This window comes from Otolemur garnettii, unplaced genomic scaffold (genome assembly GCF_000181295.1).
Source record: "Otolemur garnettii isolate 467f Iridium unplaced genomic scaffold, OtoGar3 scaffold00019, whole genome shotgun sequence".
Classification (NCBI taxonomy): Eukaryota; Metazoa; Chordata; class Mammalia; order Primates; family Galagidae; genus Otolemur; species Otolemur garnettii.
This window is the reverse complement of record NW_003852414.1, coordinates 14036329-14055371: the sequence shown is the minus strand read 5'-3', so window position 1 is coordinate 14055371 and position 19043 is coordinate 14036329. Positions and strand designations below refer to the sequence as shown.

General features: G+C 36.2%; 1 protein-coding gene across 1 annotated transcript in view; it reads left to right on the top strand.

Moving 5' to 3' along the window:
* Positions 1-19043, top strand: part of MALRD1 (MAM and LDL receptor class A domain containing 1) — a 514668-nt gene that overhangs the window by 494415 nt on the left and 1210 nt on the right. Inside the window, exon 39 of the mRNA XM_012803304.1 lies at positions 17375-17450. Within this exon, the coding sequence (XP_012658758.1) occupies positions 17375-17450 (76 nt within the window). The remainder of the gene's footprint in view (positions 1-17374; positions 17451-19043) is intronic.

Here is a 19043-nt window from a genome sequence, read left to right as displayed (position 1 = left end):
CTTCCCTGGTAAAAACCAGGGAAGTATGTTAAGTAGAAGAATGACAAGATCATGCCTGATATTCAGGAAAGAATGCAGAGTGTGAGGATAGATTAGAAGAGTCCTAGAAGGACATTTGCAGTCTCAAGGACATAAGCCTATTCAAGAAGCTTAGGTGAGAGGTGATAAGAACTTGAACTTGAGCAGTGGTGATCAACTTAACATAGGAAGTGAGAAAAAAAGCAAGTGTCTAAGGTGATTACTGGGTGTTATACTTAGGTGACAGCATGGTTAATAATGCCCTTCCACTGTGCTCCAGAAACTCAAGGGAAAACCTACTGGGGCAATAGGAAAGTAAATTATTTTTATCATCTGCATTTTCTTATGTATAAAGTGAGGAAGTTAGACCACATCAATTTTCCCCAAAGTTCTATTATTTATAGCCTACCCCCATAATTTAGAGCATGCCTACATATTTTTTAAATTTCTTAATTGGCTTTTTTATATGTGATTAACCATCTAAGAAAAATCAATTACAAAATCATGGACTTGATGTGCTATTCTTTTTGTTTTACCTTAAAATGAAATGTAACTATAAAATTATAATATTTGTGCTGCCTAAGTCAATCTTTCATACAAGCAAGTTACTGTAAAATGCAAGATCATAAATTATTTTAAAGTTCTTCCCCAGCTCTGAAATTTCATGATTTAAGTAAAATATTGAGCTTAGTTCTTTTGGGACCTAAGTATTCCCTAATTGTAAGCTAACTCTGAGTTATGCCTTTCAGTTATTAGGATGACTTTAATTTGTCTGAGTAGTGCCCTATTTTTAATCTTTGCATCACAATTCTCTGAAAGAGTTGATGCTCATTTTATAAAAATAAAATACTACCTAATGTACAATTTAAGATTAGAAGAGACACTTGGGACATCTATCCATATATATGGCGGTCTTGACCACACAACTGACTAATGGTTACATACAACAGTGTCTGGAAGTCCACTGTAATTCTATTTACTTATAAACTTCTGGGAAGTAGGGACAGAATTGTCTGTCTTGCAACAAGCCTACCACATGGTGGGCATTTTATAAATGACATGGAGGGAAGATACAAGATCAGATGGCGGGGCCCTGCAGATTTGCAGACATCAAAGTCTGGAGTTCAGGCTCTCTGGACTGAATATGTTTAAGGTATAGAATGATGGATACCAGCACCTTCTTCTAGAGTAATAGTGACCAAGGAGGACTAATGACCTGAAGGGGGACAAAACAATTATCCAGAATTTTTGGACTTACTTCCTTGACTATAAAAATAAAACATAAAAAGGGAAGACTTTCACAAAGGCCAAGTTCAAAACAGATGTCCTCTGTTATTCTTCCCAGGTCACCCCTGGGAATAAGTAATTAATTTTCTCCCTGAGATTCCAAAGCACTTAGTTTTCAGGCTTGTTTCAGGCTTATCCATCACATTGCCTTTCAGTTTGATGTCTCTGAAAACAGAATGGGAGCATCATCTCGGTGGCAGGATCTTTGTCCTGTTCATATGTATATGCCTAAGCTTAACAAATGGCAGATAGGAATTAATCTCAGTGTAGTGTTAAACCTAATGTCTCAACCTGTCTGTAATAGGATGTTAGAGTCCAGGTAAGCATTGAATTTTACTTTATTTTAGTCATTTATTTTTTAAAGGTAGGATCTTGCTCTGTCTCCCAGGATAGGGTGCAGTGGCATGATTGTAGCTCACTGCAATCTCAAAATCCTGGGCTCAAGCAATTCTCCTCTCTCAGCCTCCCAAGTAGCTGGGAGTACAGGTGTGTGCCACCATGTCTGGCCAATTTTTTTATGTTTCTTGAGATGGGGGTCTCACTATCTTGCCCAGGCTGGTCTCAAACTTTGGGCTTTAAGAGATCCTCCTGCCTTGATCTCCCCAAATGCTGGGATTACAGGTATGAGCATAATGCCTGGCTCCAAATAAACATTATATATTCCAAGAGCAATATTTTAATTGGCTTTAATGCTCTAGAATTTATTTATACAAGTCTCCTTGCAGGTGACTCAAAAAGTTGGGAAATCATTGTTGGGTATTCCTCAGGAGTTTCTTCAAACTTGTCTGATCTTTCCATTCTATGATCTGAAAGAAAATCTAAAGGAATGCTGAACAACGGCCCCTGGTCTGACCCTTGAACGAGTCATTATTGTGTCAGTGCTGTGGTACAAAATCAGTCCATGATCAGAAGCTTAAATCCTAGAATATTAATGAAGGACAGGTGGGAGCACTAAAAACCTGTGAGATTAAATGCTCTTAATCTATTAAGGAATTAAGTACTAAGAGCCTGTGAGATTCAATATTCTTAATCTATGGAAGGAACTGAGTGTCAAGAATGTGGGCATTTCAGGGAAGCAGGAAATTGAATTTTGTTAAAAGAATGACTGTGCTTATTCTGTCCATTTTCATCCTCTCTCTGTATTATTTAATTTAAATGTCCGTAAGTGTGATATATTTATATTCTGCCCTGAAGTTTCCGAAAAGCAAGGCCTGTCCTTAGACAACCTAATTACCAAATCTTATTTATAAGGATGTTGTTACTCTTGGTCTGTTTTTCTGAGAGAGATTATTTGGAAATGAGTCCATGTAGAACCCTTAACAGGAAAGGGATAGTCACATTTACCGATGGAACACAATCAGAAATGTTACATGAATTTAAAAATGATTTCATGTTTTAACTAAATATTTCAGACTCCTTGAGTAAATCCTCTGATCATTTAAGATGTTGACTATACAAAATTAGTTCACATGCAGTGTGTCAGCAACGTTGAAGTCTTGAATAACGCAAGCTTCACTGGTATGCAGACACGTGTTTGTGTGTTGTTGATGCTAAGTTGTTTTAAATCTATTATCATTGGACACCAACTCCAAACAGTCTAAGAAATAAAGTCTGGATAAATTATACGAGAAACACTTACTGTTTAATGGCCCCGGGTTGTAATTATCTGTTCTGAAGACAGCCATTTCACCATATCACTGTACCAATAGAAAAGCTCCAATTGGCAGAGATAGTTCCTGGAGCAGGAATTGCAGTGTTTTTCAGGCTCTTCCGTCTGTTCACTGTAAATCTTACATGGCAAGAAGATAGCACTTCCGCCCTTGACATTTCCCGGTTGCATTTTTTCCCCTTGCATTCCAATAATTGGAGTAGCTAATGTGTTGTTAAGACAATCGGAGACACTTTTTGAAAGAGGAAGCCTGTGTATAAATGAAGAAAGGCAGGAAGATAGCAAAGATAACGGAGGTGTTATATTCGTAGTGAGTTACATAGTTTTATGTTGGCGGGTAGCAAATACATTCAGCGCATTTGACTTGAGAATCAATAGTGTTACTAAAAGGAACAGAACGGGGCAAGTGGAAACCAGTTCTTAATTTTTCTTTAATAACTGCTTTCTTTTATCTTCCTGATAGCCTCTTTGCTTTGCTTTCCAAGCTTCTGTCACATTATTTCTCCTTAAAAGCATCCTTAGGGACACTCCTACAACTTCCACATCTGTTTACTCTGTGGAATTTCAAGTTCACTAATGAATGGAAGCCTTTCAAAGGCTGGTTTATATTTATCTTTGAAAATTAAAAAAAAGAAGAAACACACAAATCAGAAACTCTTAGCAATTCATTCATGTATTTGTTGGCAAACATTTATTCAGTACCTATTATGTGCTAGTCACTGCATCAGGAACTGGGAATATAAAAATAAATGATAGTTTCCACTCTAGTGGAAGAATAATACAGAAAGGTAAATAATCTCAATACTGCAGTAAACATATATCAAACACATACAGTCACTTCATGGAAACGTTGGTTAAAGAGAGGCAGTCTTTGCTTTGGAGGTGAAAATAACATTAGAGAGGCAGAGAAAGGATTAGTGAATCCCAATCGGAACTCATGGATTGAAATAAGACAACTTACAGAGAAAGAAGAGCATCTCAAAAAACAGAACAACATTCAGAAATCTGTATAAAATGCTAATCATGTCCATGTGTGCCTGTAATATCTGGGTTTCAAGTAGGTTGTTTTAAAATAACTATAAGAAAATGCAATTTATTGCCTCTTTCAATTTTTCTATTAAGTCTTGTAAGCTGAAATTATTCATAGATTCAGAAGAGTTTTAACTAAATGCATTCATAAATCCAAAATAGGATGTACTTAAAGGAACTTGTAGATATTCAAGAGTCATAATGAAAAATGACCATTTTTCTAGACAGGTCCTCCAGAGCGTTGTTCGGTTTAAATTGTCTGAAAAGATTGAGGACGAAGAAAGTTGCCAGGCGATTGCTAAAGGAAATCACAAAGGCTGATAATTAACTTCAACTCTGAATTAGTTTTCAGTCAAATAGATGATGTGTCTAAAAGAATTCCAAAAGGAAATTAGGGTGAGTTTTCACATGGAGCGATTTACGTGGAAAAATATTTCATTCTAATCAAAGAAAGTGGTAAATTACCTGGCCCTTTCCAACTGGGGGGCTTGAGGTGACACATTGATAAGAAGAAAGAAAAAGAATATTTTCAGAAGATATTACTAGGAATGAAAACCAGAAGTCCTCCAGGCTAATGTTCGTGATTTACTCATATTTGGACACCACCTGTGTGTACAACAGAGCCGCTCAAAGGAAGCATAGTGAAGGACCAGCTCTGATTTTGTTTTCATTTCCAACCTATCATATACCAATGCTTTTGTAAAATATAATTCAAAAATTATTAGAAAAATGAAATAAAAAGACACAAAAAATGCTAGCTTGAATTTCTTATTCTTAGCATCAAGAGACGTCAAATTACTCTATCAAACTGCTTTGAATGTTTCTAAATGTTTACTCTCAATTTTCATACGTATTTTCATCATGGAACAATAACCAGATAAGACCAAAACCATATATAAATGGTAGCATCAGATACACAGTCAGGGCCCAAGTAATGTTTCCTAAATAAATCAGAAAGTAAAGTCCTTAGCTCTGTCCATAGGAAGCTAATCTTCAAATGAATAAGACATGAATGTAAATTAAAAAAATGCCGCTAAGTTTATTTTTCTAGACAGATTGTTATATAGGCCGTCAACTTTAAATTGTCTAAGAAGATTTAGAAAGAAGCAAGTTGCTAGGTGGTTGCTAAGGGCTGTCACAAAGATGGCAGTACTACTAGAGATTATATAAAACAATTCAATCAGGAAATTAGAGTAAGTTTTCATATACAGCCATTTAGTTGGAAAATATTTCATTCCAACTGAGAGAAAACTACAGATTCTGATCGTAAAATGCCCAATACACAGCAGAGAACAGAGACGTGGTCAGTTTGGAGTAAGCAAAGGTTTGGGTCCATGAAGAGGGCACTGAAGAAAAGAATGCAAGAGTTAAGAACAACAGCTGCAGAATACACATGCTTCTCCCCAGCTTAGGGAGGATTCTCAAGGATAGGCCCTATGTTAGGCCACAGAATAAGTCTTTAAAATTTCACAAAACCTGATTGCATGAAGTATCTTCTCTGACCGCAATGGAATAAAACTAGAGATCAATAATAAGAACCCTGGAAAATGTACAAACGTGGAAATTAAATAATATGCTCCTGAAAGACCATTTAAACAAATGAAAATGGAACACAACATCTCAAAACCTATGGGATACAGCAAAAGCAGTGAAAAGAGGGCAGTTTATGGCAATCAGTGTCTGCATCAAAAAAGTAGAAAAGCTTCAAATAAACATATTGATGGTGGACCTCAAATAGCTAGAATCACAAGTGCAAACCAAACTGAAAATTAGCAGAAGAAAAAAATAATAATCGAGACCAGAACAGAAATAAATTGAAACAAAAAAATACAAAAGATCAACAAAACAAAAAATTGGTATCTTAAAAGGATAGAATAGACATACATGTAGCCATTTTAAGAAAAGACCTATATATATATATATAATCAGAGATGAAAAGGGAAACGTTACAACTAATATCACAGAATTTAGAGACTTTTATGAGCAATTTTAAGCCAAAAGAAAAAAAAAAGGAAAACCTAGAAGAAATAGATAAACTCCTAGACACATAAAACCTATCAAGTTGAAGAAGGAAGAAATTCAAAACCTGAATAAACCAGTAACAAGTAACAAGATAAAAGCAGCTGGAAAAAATCTCCCAACAAAGAAAAGCCTAGGACCTAAAAGCTTCACTGCTGAATTCTACCGAGCATTAAGAAAAACTAGTAACAATACTACTTAAACAATTCCAAAAAATTAAAGAGGAGGGAAAACTCCCAAACTCATTTTATGAGGCCTGTATCAACTTGACACCCAAACCAGACAATGACAAAATAACAACAAAAAACTATAGGCCAATATCTCTGATGAACATACATGCAAAAATCCTCAAGAAAACTGGGTGTGGTGGCTCATGCCTTAATCCTAGCACTCTGGGAGGATCCAGTGGGCATATTGCTTGAGTTCAGAATTTTCAAACCAGTTTGGGCAAGAGTGAGACTCTTATCTCTACCAAAAAAAAAAAAATAGAAAAAAAATTAGACAAGCATTGTGGTAAGTAGTAATTCCAGCTCCTTGGGAGGCTGACTCAAGAGATGCGTGGCTGTCTCAAGTTCATGTATCATCATTAACCATTCTCTTATTATGAACTTGACACAGCCTCTTATTATTAGAGGCTTTCTCAAGTTCATGTATCATTAACCATTCTCTTATTAAAATTACATCAATTTTTTTATTATTATCAGTAATTTTGTTGGACCTCTTTCTCTTTAAAGGTTTTCATTTCCCTCTAATTATTTCCTAAAGACTGGCACCTCGTAATGTTAGTGGGTCGAGAAATACTTTTGAAGTGTGCTAGCAAATCCATCTCCCAAGGGATTCTCCTGCTCTGCATCTGGTTTGCGTTAGGTGGTTGGGAATTTGCTAACTCTGCACTCGAGAGAGAGGCCAAGTGAAGATTGCGCTCCCCTTGGCAGCCTGGGTTTTCCTTAAGGTTAAGTTACAGAAACCTGGGTCAGCTTTATTCCTGCTAATTGCATCCATATTCCTGGGCGTGCTCCTGTTCAAGTGCTCGGCCACAGCAAGAAGGCTGAAACAGTGACAAGTTTTGTGGTCAACATATTTATTTCCTGCCTGAAATGAGGGTGGAAAAAAAAATACAGCAGCTGCTGCATCATGTGAATGAGTTTAACAAAATTCGGTATCCCAACTGTTTGGTTTCGTGACCCCGGGTGATTAATCTTTTCCTTTTCCTCTTGTGGCATTTCTGGTTGTGTTTGCAAACCCAGTTCTTTCTGAACTTTTTCACCCAAACATTTGCTTCAGTTTGTTCCCTACGGACTCGGGAGATGAAAATGGGAGCTCATCGGTGTTTTCCCCTAATTGATTCTTGCTTTTGAAATTGGTTTCTTACTTTCTTTACTTATTTTACCCCAAGATTGTTCATTTTATTTGTTTAAAAAACAGCAAAACATGTCGTCTTGGCAGCAGCTGGAGGTCCTTAGGTAGCTTAGTATTTTCATTTTTTTTCTCATGATTTCTTTTTGTTTGCTTTTTAGCAGTAGGCAGGAACGTTGGTATTTCAAGAAAGCCAACCCAACGAGAATAGGCCGATGTCATACCCGATTTGCTCTTATAATACCTTATGGCATGCAGTTTTACTCTACTTATAGATTCTTACAACAGATCTAATGTGTCATCCTGTAATTACTCACTATAAATTATAAGCTTTGCATTGGCTTTTTAATGATAAGCATGAACATAATGAAAATGTCCCCCAATCAAATTTTCTAAGGCACAGTTGAGTTTCAAGGTCTCCATTCAATCTCCCCCTCCCTCCTGGCCAACACCTTCCCAGGATAGCTTGTGCTTAACGCACACCTCAGCATAGTTTCAACCTGACATTTTGAAAGGTATTAATTGAAATAACCTGGTGAAAGTCATGGCTGTTTTTCCTAAAATAACATTGTCAGGGACTGTTACTTTCTTGCACCAGATTAAAGTAACGAGATCCGTGCAATAAATGTTTGTCTTGTCTCTTGTGTAAGAAAAGTTGTGCTTCTAAGCACCTGATTTATTTATTTGTTTTTGAAAGTAGGTCCTGTGTGATTGATTGTCCTGGTTCAATTTGAATTCTGGAATCTTAAAATCAAAGGTGTAGACTGCCCTCAATAAATACACAGCCTTGATCAATACCCACTTCACGTACTGTCCGTTTGTTCCTTCTGGCTCAGGTCAATTTTCCTGATCACAGCCTCTCTCCAACTTCCTGCCTAAATGTATTATTTGTTTTAGCTTCTTGTATTGTGATTATTTTTTTAAATGCCATAAGAATATCTTTATGATAGAAGGGATAAAAGAGTATCTAAATTTTAAAATTTGTGATTACTTTCAGGAAAAGCAGTCTATTCAGGGAGGCTCTAGTTTGGACTGGAAGGGATCAGACACCAGGTGAAAAATCAAACTCGTCTAAGGGTTTGAGAAAAGCAAGATGATCCATGTGAATTATTTAGCACTGACAGTTCTGTAGAAAACACAGGGCCTTTCCTCTTACTATCAATACGAGTTAACAGTGAACAAGTAAACAAACCAAAACAAATCCATATCTCTAGGCTATAAAACCAGGGAGAAAAAAACAGGAAGAAAAATGGGATATCCCCCATTAATTCTGAGGATGAGATACAGGAGAAAAAATTAAAAATGTAGTGCTCTGATTAAAAAGCAGACATTTCTAAAAAGATCTTGGCAGAGAGAAATTTGTTTAATGAACATTAACATAAATATGAGTAACAGTGGAAACCCAGAAATATTTTTACTAGGATTTTGTATTATATTTTACTTTTACCTGAAATGTTAACATGCTCGGAAAGGCTTCATATACCCCTTAAATCTTAAGACTGGAAACATTTGATAGAACCTAATTGAATAATTTAAAATGACAGAGGTGGAAATGGGGGAACTGGAATTGAGATTTACTTCCTTGGGACACCCCAGTTTTAGCATTAATTAGGCTAAACACAGTTTAATAGGCATGATTCCAGAATAAGTGAATTCTTTTTCCACCTGTGAAATTATTATATTTTGTAATTCAGACGCATTAAAATCACATACACTTTTGTATTAGAAAACATCTTCCCCTGTACTAACAAATCAGAGCTTCACAGCCTGAACATCACCAGTGAAGACCCTGATTTCACACAAGAACGTTTCCTATCCCTCATTTTTCACAGATACATATGAGAAACACAAGTCTTTGCTTTCAAAATATTGTGAACTGAGTGATTAGTACCAGACTGATTTTTCTCCAGTTACGTGGATTTTTCTATTTTCATGGAATAGGAAGAGATAAAAAGTCCACAACAAATCTACCCCAGTCTGCTTATCTTTAGGGAAGCCCCCGACCTTCTTTTCTGGGCTGCCACTTAACCAGGTGAAAAAAATAAAAATAGGAGACAGAGGACACAGGTCAGTTCCTAGCCACTTAAAGTCTTAGGCCAAGTACCAATATGGCTTTTTTAGAATAACAGTGAAAAATGAATTATGTTTCCTCTCTGGGGATTAATTAAATACAGTCATGGTGCTGCAGGAGAGAATGAAGGGATAGAGTAGAGACTGGTTAGTGAACTTCATTCCATCGATAAACCTTCAGGCAATAGGCAATTATTAAGCTATTCTTTCTATTAATACAAACATTCACTTGACTTTGATGTATTCCTGGCACTGCACTAGTTCCTTGTCACACAGAGAATTATAGGAGGGGGAAGAATCTCAGTTGCCACATCTGTAAAAAGATAAAGCCAGGGTAACGTGCAAGATTCTTCCTAGCTCTAAACTGATAAATCTATTTAAAAACATTGAAAAGTACTCAAGTGATAGTTATTCCTCACTTTTATACCTCCTCATTCTTTTCCTTAATCCCAACGTCCTTTCTTTGATCTCAAACTTTGGGGTGATAAGAAAGAAGTAGGAAGTTTAAACGAAGATATTATAATAAATGATAAGAGGGTGAAGGAATACAAAAAGAAGATAAAGGGCGCTCCACTATTGGTGGGCATCTACTTGTGACAGGTACTTTGGGAACGTGTCATGTCATCTAAGAGACGGAAACCAGCAGCTACCACCCTCTAAAGAAAAGTTCCAGTAGGAGCCATATACTGATCAATGTTGTTAGTCCAGGACCTAGTGCAATGTTTAGGACATAATCTATGCCCTAGAAAAATGTTGGATGAATGTTAATAATTAAATATGAAATGTGATAAATAACATAAACAACATTCTATCATTCCACAATCTTAAGGAATGAGTCACGTCTCAGAGCATCTGATTCCTTTCAGGTACTTAACTCCTGACAATTACAGCTTGGATCTTAGGATATTCTTTGGTATCTTAAAAACAGTATCTAGAAGTCAGTGCATTACTGGAAACATAAGAGCAAACTCCTTCCAACACACATGAACAGCCAATATCTTTTGACAGATACATTATAACAGTTATCCCTTCACCCCCACTTTAATAGCTGGATTATGAACATCTTAATATTGGAAAGTGTGATTCTCTGTGCGTCAGAGTGGACAGGTTTGTACACTAAAGTTTTATAACACAATTCACCTCTAGGTAACAAGAATTCTCATCCAGAACCCTTTCCAATATCATTCTCTTTTACCTCAAAATTTTGTACTAAAAGTTTTGAGCTCATTTTTCTCTGAGCATTTTCTAACACCATTTTTAAATATAAATATATTGTAACAATGTTTCTCTCTTGAGATAGGAGCAGACACTGGTGATTTGGTAGATTTGACCAAGCAGCCTGAACCGCTTCTCAGTCCCACAAAAAGGACTGACTCCTAAGTTGGAGAAAAACATCTGTTGTAAACAAAAATAAATCGAACCACTCATATCATTAGAAATAGTAATCAGTTTAGTAAATAAAATTAATAGGACATATTCTATAAGACAAATCATAAATATGGCTTAAAAATGTTAATTCATAAACTTGCATTGTATGTTAAAAGATGTTCATTTTGAGCACAGGGCCATCAGTAGGAACTTCGTCCTGTAATTTTATCCTGGACACTTCCACATACAGCATGTCAGTGAGGCTCACTGCTACCTTTGTTTCTAACCTAGATAAAGGTTTATTCTGTTACCTGGTGTACTGATGTTTGCTGTAGCAATCAGACCCCTACCCTAAAACTGTCCACACATTGCCATGATAATTTTCCCCACACACTGGCATTAGAATTTAGTTTTATACTAGGGAATGTTTAAAAGCCTCAGTAAGCTAGGGCTGAATGTGTTTATCAATATTAAACCATTACCAGAGGAAAACAGACAAGAAAAAGAAAAGACATGTAGATTGGAAAGAAGGAACAAAATCTCTGTATTCACCAATGATATGATTTTGTACATAAGACATTTCAGAGTATCCACAAGAAAGCTACTAGAGCTCATAACCTGAGTCAGTGACGTTGCCCAGTACAAGATTAAATTTCATAAATCCAGTTGTGCTTCTGAATACCAGCAGTGAATAATCAGAAAAGGAAATTTGGAGAGCAATTCCGTTGATGAGAGCATCTGAAAGAATACAGTAGATGGGAAATTTAGCCAGGGAGATGAAATAGTACACTTAATATTGAGAGCGTTACAGAAAGAAATTAAGACCTAACTGAATAAAAAGACATCCTGAATTCATGCAAGAGAAGATAGTATTGTTAAGATTTCAGTACTAATCAAAGCAATCCACAGATTTGAGGTAATCTCTACTAAAATTCCAACAGCCTTTTTTGTTGCAAAAATGAAAAGCCAATCTTGAAATTTGTATGGAATTGAAAGGTACCAAATAGCCAAAATAATCTTGAAAAAAAAGTTAAGTTGCAGAATTCAAACTTCCCTATTTCAAAACATACCATGAAATCAGTAAACAAAACAGTGCAATACTGGTATAAAAATAGACATATAGATCAATGGAATGGAATTGATAGTCCAGATATAAACCCATACATCTGTGACCAATTGATGTTTGACAAGGATGCCAAGTCTATTCAGTGGAGAAAGAATAGGCTATTCACCAGATGGTGCTGAGACAACTGGATTTTGCTATGCAAAAGGATGCAATTGAAACCCTGTCTCACAACCATATACAAAATGGATCAATACCTAAATGGAAGAATTGAAATCCTAGAGCATTTCAAAGAAAACACAATGACAAATCTTCATGACCTTGGCTTTGGAAATGGAGTCTTTTTTTAAATACAACCACCAAAGTCACAAGCAGCAACAACAAAATAAATAAATAAGACTTTATTCAAATCAAAAAGTTGTGTGCATCAGAAGACATTAGCAAGAAAATGAAAAGACAACCTACAAAATAAGAGAAAAGTATTTGAAATCTCGTATATGGTAAGAGTTCCATATCCAGAATATATAAAAACTCCTACAACTTAAGAACAAAAAAGACAAACAACCTATTTCAAAATGGCAAAGGACATAAATAACCATTGCTTCAAAGAAGGTTCTGAAATATCAGTGAACACATAAAAAGATACTCCACACTACCATTCATTGGGGAAATGCAAATCAAAACACAATTAAATAATACTTTACACCTACTAGAGTGACAATAAGAATAATAATAAAAAAACTGAAAACAACCAGTGTTGGTGAGGGTGTAGAGAAATAGGCACATTGTTAGTGGGGATATAAAATGGTACAGCACTACGAACAACAGTTCAGCAGTCGCTACAAACGCTAATTAGAATTGCCACCTGTTACACCCATTCTGCTCCTATGTATATACCCAAAGGAATTGAAGCAGAGACTTAAAAAGATATTTATACACTAATTCACAGTAGCATTAGTACAAGAGACAAAAGGTGGAAATAACCTAAGTTTCTATCAGGAGATGAATGAATAAACAAAATTTGGCATATCCATAATGGAATATTATTCAGCAGTAAAAAGAATTGAAGTTGTGATATATGCTACGATAGTGATGACCCTTGAAAACACTATGTGCTAAGTATGTCAGACACTAAAACACAGATATAGTATGATTTCCCTTACGTGAGATACCTAGAATAAGCAAATGTATTGGAGGAGTTGGCTGGAGAAGGGAATGGGACATTAATGCTTAAATGACTGTGAGTTTCAGTTAAAAGGGATGAAAACATTTTGGACTTAGTGGTGATGGTAGCTCCACACTGTGAATGTCGTTAAGAGCCCTGAACTGTATACTTAAAAATGATTAAAATGGCAAGTTTTATATAATATATATTTTACCACAGTTTTTTAAATTAATTAAGAATTAATACAATTTTACCAAAAACCACTGAATTGGGTTGCCATTGTATGACAGGTGAATTGTATCTTATCAAAGGAGTTAAAACCAATAATATGAAATAAACTTTCACCTCAAAGTCATGTTGACTGGATGCAACATAGGGCTTTGTATTATTTTTGTTTTTCTTCTTTGCTCATTCATAATAATTTCAGACTAATTACTATAAACACCTCTACGTTTTTATCAACACTGAAACTGTCAGTTATTAAGCCACAAAATGAATTCCTCTGGAGGTACACATACGCTAACTAAATAAAAATTAAAAATTCTTATTATTATTTTAACTCTACACTCACACGTTTCTTATAGCACCTTGTACAGTGTCTGCACACATTGGGTGTGGAAGAAAATTAATGATAATTTAAGTGAACACATGATGAATTCTGGGAGGAAAACCTATGTGAGCCATGGAATACCTTCTATTCAGAATTATAAGTCAATTCCTTGCTTATTCCTACAGATAGTTATATTTTTTACAATCTCAACTCTTTAAGAGCTACCAGATACAGTATCTGCCTATTTTAAATATTTATAAGCATTAAACTTATTAATTATAAAATTACAAAAATATTAATTTATAAAATTAAAAAATATTGAATATTTAACATTTTAAAATATTAAAAATTTAAATTTAAATTAATTTTTAAGACATTTAAACAATACAAAAGTATTATATCTGCCTATCAGATGCAATACTTTGAATATTGCGATTTTTAACCTAATGCATACTTACTATTATATCATTTCATGTTAGAACTAGCAGAGTACTTCATAACCAAATACACATTCTGTTTCCCTCCCATAAAGATACATCACTTTAAGTAAAATTGTCTATATTGGAATGTCAAACTTACATAATTGATGAAGATGGAAAATTATATTATAGAATTTGAAATAGTAAATGTATGGACTGACTCCAGAAGTCTACTTCATGGAAGTGTCCATGGCTGGTATGTGAAATTTTACCTTAAGAACAGGAAAGATGGCTCGATACCTGTGGCTCAGGTGGCTAAGGCCCAGGCACATATATCTAAGATGGTGGGTTGGAATCCAGCCCGGGCCTGCCAAATATCAATGACGGCTGCAACCAAAAAATAGCCAGGCGTTGTGGCGGGCGCCTGTGGTGCCAGTTACTTGGGAGACAGAGGCAGGAGACTCTTTTGAGCCCAGGAGTTGGAGGTTGCTGTGATGCCACAGCACTCTACCCAGGGGGACAGCTTGAGGCTCTGTCTCAAAAAAAAAGCAGGAAAGACATTAAAAATCAATTTGAATAATCCAGGGATTGTTAGAATAGAAGACATACTTTTGATGTGGGGGAAAAAGAATCTGTTTGAGGCTGCTAGTGCAATTTGAAGGGGGAAGGACTCACCGTGTCTCTCTTTCCTACTGTAACTCTTTCCTTTTTTGTTACATCTTTATGTCTTTACCCTTAACTCCCATCTTCCTTCTTTGCAGTTACCCAATTTTTTTATTTCTGTAGCAGCACCACTTTCTTGGGAGTGGAGTTATCCGATTCTTGCCAGAGACCTTCACATTCATCTTTTTATTTTTCATTTTAGTAGAAAATTGTTTATGACATAAAATCCTTTCAGAAGAAAAGTAGCTTCAATAACTAAATTACCAGGTCTGGAAATTTTTTACCAATTTACCTACCTTCTCCCTGCCAATCTTGGTCTGGCTGATTTGGGGGTCCAGCAGTTTACAGCCAAAGAAAATTGCCTCGAACCAAGATGATGTGTATGGTTGGGCCTCACTTCCACCCGGCCCACTGCCCAGCCGTCCCTTCAGTTCCTGGTTGTCCGCTCAGCTTTTGCACCATCTGTCCTGTCCAGCCCTGCGGTTTTGGTTTCCTCTTGCTTCCCGATTTCAAGGTTGATTTCATCCCCTTTTAATTTTTCTGAGCGCTTGGTGCCTGTGGCTTTACCATCTTTACCTGGCCCCTAATTTCTGTTTTGTTTGATAGTGTTTGCTTCTTTGCACAATCTTTTCATCTACCAGTCTCTTGTTTGGGCATTGAGACTCATTTCAAAACTGCCTTTCACCCCCTATTAAGTCTCAACTTCCTGGGCCCCTGCCCTAACCAGGCTGTGTACTGAGCCTGCTACTCTGAAAACTTGACATTGACTAATCTTGAAGTAGGGAAGGCAGAGAGCAAGCATAGCTTATTCAAATTGATTGGAGCACACACAAGTACTGGCTTAGTGGTGAAGGAATGAAGAGATGCTTGTGGACTCCGTTAAGGTGTATCTATGACTTTTTCAAAATAATCCACAAAATAGTTCCATATGGCCTCATTCATCACGCTCAAAATACAGCCTCAATGAGGGTGAAATATTTAATCTATTGGTGTATCTAAGCCAGTTCCTTAAAGGTAATGTCCATTAGGAAGACATTGAATCCATGGGGAGAATGTGGTGGCAGCCAAACGTAATTAGCCAGGTTAGACTGTTAGGCTCAACAATGCTGTGTCTTCCTGGAAAAGGACGTTATGCCTCTGGCAATTTCTTTTCAGAAAGCCAATCAGTGAGAGCTCCGTTTTTACTTTGTTTTCTTTTAGCATTTAGAGGTATATTACTGACACACATTGTCATTTTTTTTACTCTGATTAGGCAATTTTTTTTTTTTTTTGAGACAGAGTCTCACTCTGTTGCCCTCAGTGGAGTGCCATGACATCACAGCTCATGGCAATCTCCAACTCTTGGTCTTAAGTGATTCTCTTGCCTCAGTCTTCCAGGTAGCTGGGACTACAGGTACTTGCCATGACACCTGGCTACTTCTTTATTGCCGTTGTCATTGTTGTTTAGCTGGCCTAGGCTGGGTTTGAACCCACCAGCTCTGGTGTATGTGGCCACTGCCTTAATAACTGAGCTGTGGGTGCCAAGCCTGATTAGGCAAAATTATTCATATGTTATGTATTTGTTCCTCCTGGCTGTCCCTACTATACCCACTGACATTCCTCCCAGAGTTGTGCTATCATTCTCCATTGTACATGTGTGCACACGTTTACACACATACACGTATGGAATCCTTTATGTCTTTACTAGGGTGCGTTTAGTTATTGGTTATAATTTTTGTTTGATGAACAAAAATGATGTTTTTTCTGCATCAGTTGTGACCAAGTGTTCCAGGGCTTCTTGTCTTCTAATAAGTCTATTAACTCTTATATAATTAGAGTTGAGAAAGAAAATAATCATTTAGCGGTCCACCTATTAATAATTATAGCGGGCTCAGCACCTATAGCTCAACCGGCTAAGGCGCCAGCCACGTACACCTAAGGTGGCAGGTTCGAATCCCCAGCCCGGACCCGCCAAACAATGACGGCTGCAACCAAAAAATAGCCAGGTGTTGTGGTGGGCGCCTGTGGGCTACTTGGGAGGCGGAGGCAAAGCCCAGGAGTTGGAGGTTGCTGTGAGCTGTAATGCCACGGCACTCTACCCAGGGGGACAGCCTGAGGCTCTGTCTCAAAAAAAATAAATAAATAAAATAATAATTATAGTGAAATAAGCAGATCTAGTCTGACATGCGAGATTATCAAGGACATAGCATCTTTTTTATTTTCATGAAGGAAAACATTAACATAGAGAACCCCTCAGAAAATTGTATTTAGATTTTTGAATGAAAATGTTAAAGGCTATGACTCATGTGCTACAGATCTTTAAAACAGACACCGCCATGAAAAATGGTCTTGAGTCTCTGGCGGTTTGGCACTTCTGCAGTTTAAAACTTCAAGATGATCTTTCTTTATAACTACTTCTGCTTCATACGACGTTGTTCTAATGTTAGACCATTTGTATTATTTGAGTAATATTTTAAGAAATCAATACTAAGGCTAACTTTCGCCACTTCTTTTACTGGTCTGAGTTTTTTTTTTTAATCTAACTAATTAAAATTCAAGTTACATTTGCTTTTAAGAAGGTAGCTGCCTTGAGGTCCTACAAAAAAAACTATGATAGTATGTTTAAGAAAACAAGTATGTTGGCTAAACAATGCGTCTCTTAAAGGTACATTTAAATCTTTTCTTTTCTTTTTTTTTTGGTGGCTGTGTGTGCTTTCAGGAAAACTGAACAAATTGGTAACTGTGCATTTGTCAATCCCATCTATGGGAATTGGAGTGACCCAGAGAAAACAGAGGTGAGTGGCAAGGGTAGCTTTATTGTTTTATACAAGTGCATGCATGCGTGCATGCACACACAGACACACACCCACACACTAGCCAGTGTGGTCTGAAAATGTTTCTACATTATGCCTACAAGAAACGTTTCAATGGAGTTATTGCAATTGCCAGTAGAAAGGAGTTTCAACCTCTCCAAAGATGCCTTGAGAATTTTCCATTCCAGCACAGTTTCAATCTGCTTGTGAAATCGGTTCACTGGCAAATGGCTTTGTGGTCACTGTTCAGAGTCAAAGACAAGACAGATCTGGAAAATATCAGTTTAACCCACAGAGTATTAGTCAGCTCCTCACAGTAAGGAGTCCCTGAATTCTCCTCATATTTTATTCTCAAAAACAAGAGGAAGGATAGAGTTCTTTGTTCTCTTTCAACTGACAGTGGCTAGTGAGGGGCCATTACCTGTTAACCCAGAGAGAAAAGATAAGTTAAAATACATTCTGTCTCCCTCTGGCATTCTGGGGGCTGGCCTTATTAGCATAGTAGAAAGTACAGAAAATGGCAGGGCAAAGCTTTGTCATCCCTTTACATTTCTTAAAAGTCTTTTTCAGCTAAAATTAACAAATTAAAGCCATACATGTATTTAAGGTGTACATTATGTTTTGATATGAATTGAGAAATGATTCCCATATCCAGATAATATAGCCATCATCTCACGTAGCAACCTTTGACTGTCTTTGACTTTTTGTGTGTACAGTGAGAACATTTAAGATCTATTCTCTCAGCCAAGTTCAAGTGTACAACACAGTATTATTGGCTGTAATCACATGCCATATGTCAGATTTGCAGATCTTATGCATTCTGCACAATTGGAACTTTGTACCCTTTAAGCAACATTTTATTCCTTTCCCAAGTAGGCCGTGTGAGAATTCATTTGGATATAAAGTAAATTTAGTCATGACACTCCACAGGAAGTGGTTTTTATCAAAGACCCACCTTTCAATATAGTTTCAAGATGGTTTCTGTTGAGTGTGTATTTGGTAGAGCAATTGATTCTAGAGAACCTTGGAAGTGAATATCATTTATTTTCTATTCTGATAAAAGAAAAATTGTCTTCCTGAGGCTTCCTTTTTCCTTTCATTATGAATATTTGGAGATGAAATCCTGTTACATCTCCTGGCCTTTGTGGCTATTTTGATTTCTATTATTTCAGAAACAAATAACTTTGTATTTATTAAACTAGGTCTGATTTTCTTGATATCATCACAGGAAAAATAGACTGATCTAAAGTACTATTTTAAAGACTCTTAGAGAAAATTTTCATTTTCTAATTCAGAAATTGGTAGAATAGGGTAATGAATTGTCACGTACCCATCACCCCACTTTAAGAATTATCAATCTCTGGTCTTTTCTTGTTTCACCTCTACTGCAACCCATTTCCTCAATTCATCAGAAAGTTTTTAAGCAAATTCCAGATATAATTTAAGTTGAACTAGAAAGACTTCAGTTGTGTCTTTAAGAAATGAAGAATATATATATATTAAAATAAATAATATATAATGAATAATATATTAAAATAATAGACAATAATAAATAAAATAATATATAATAATAAA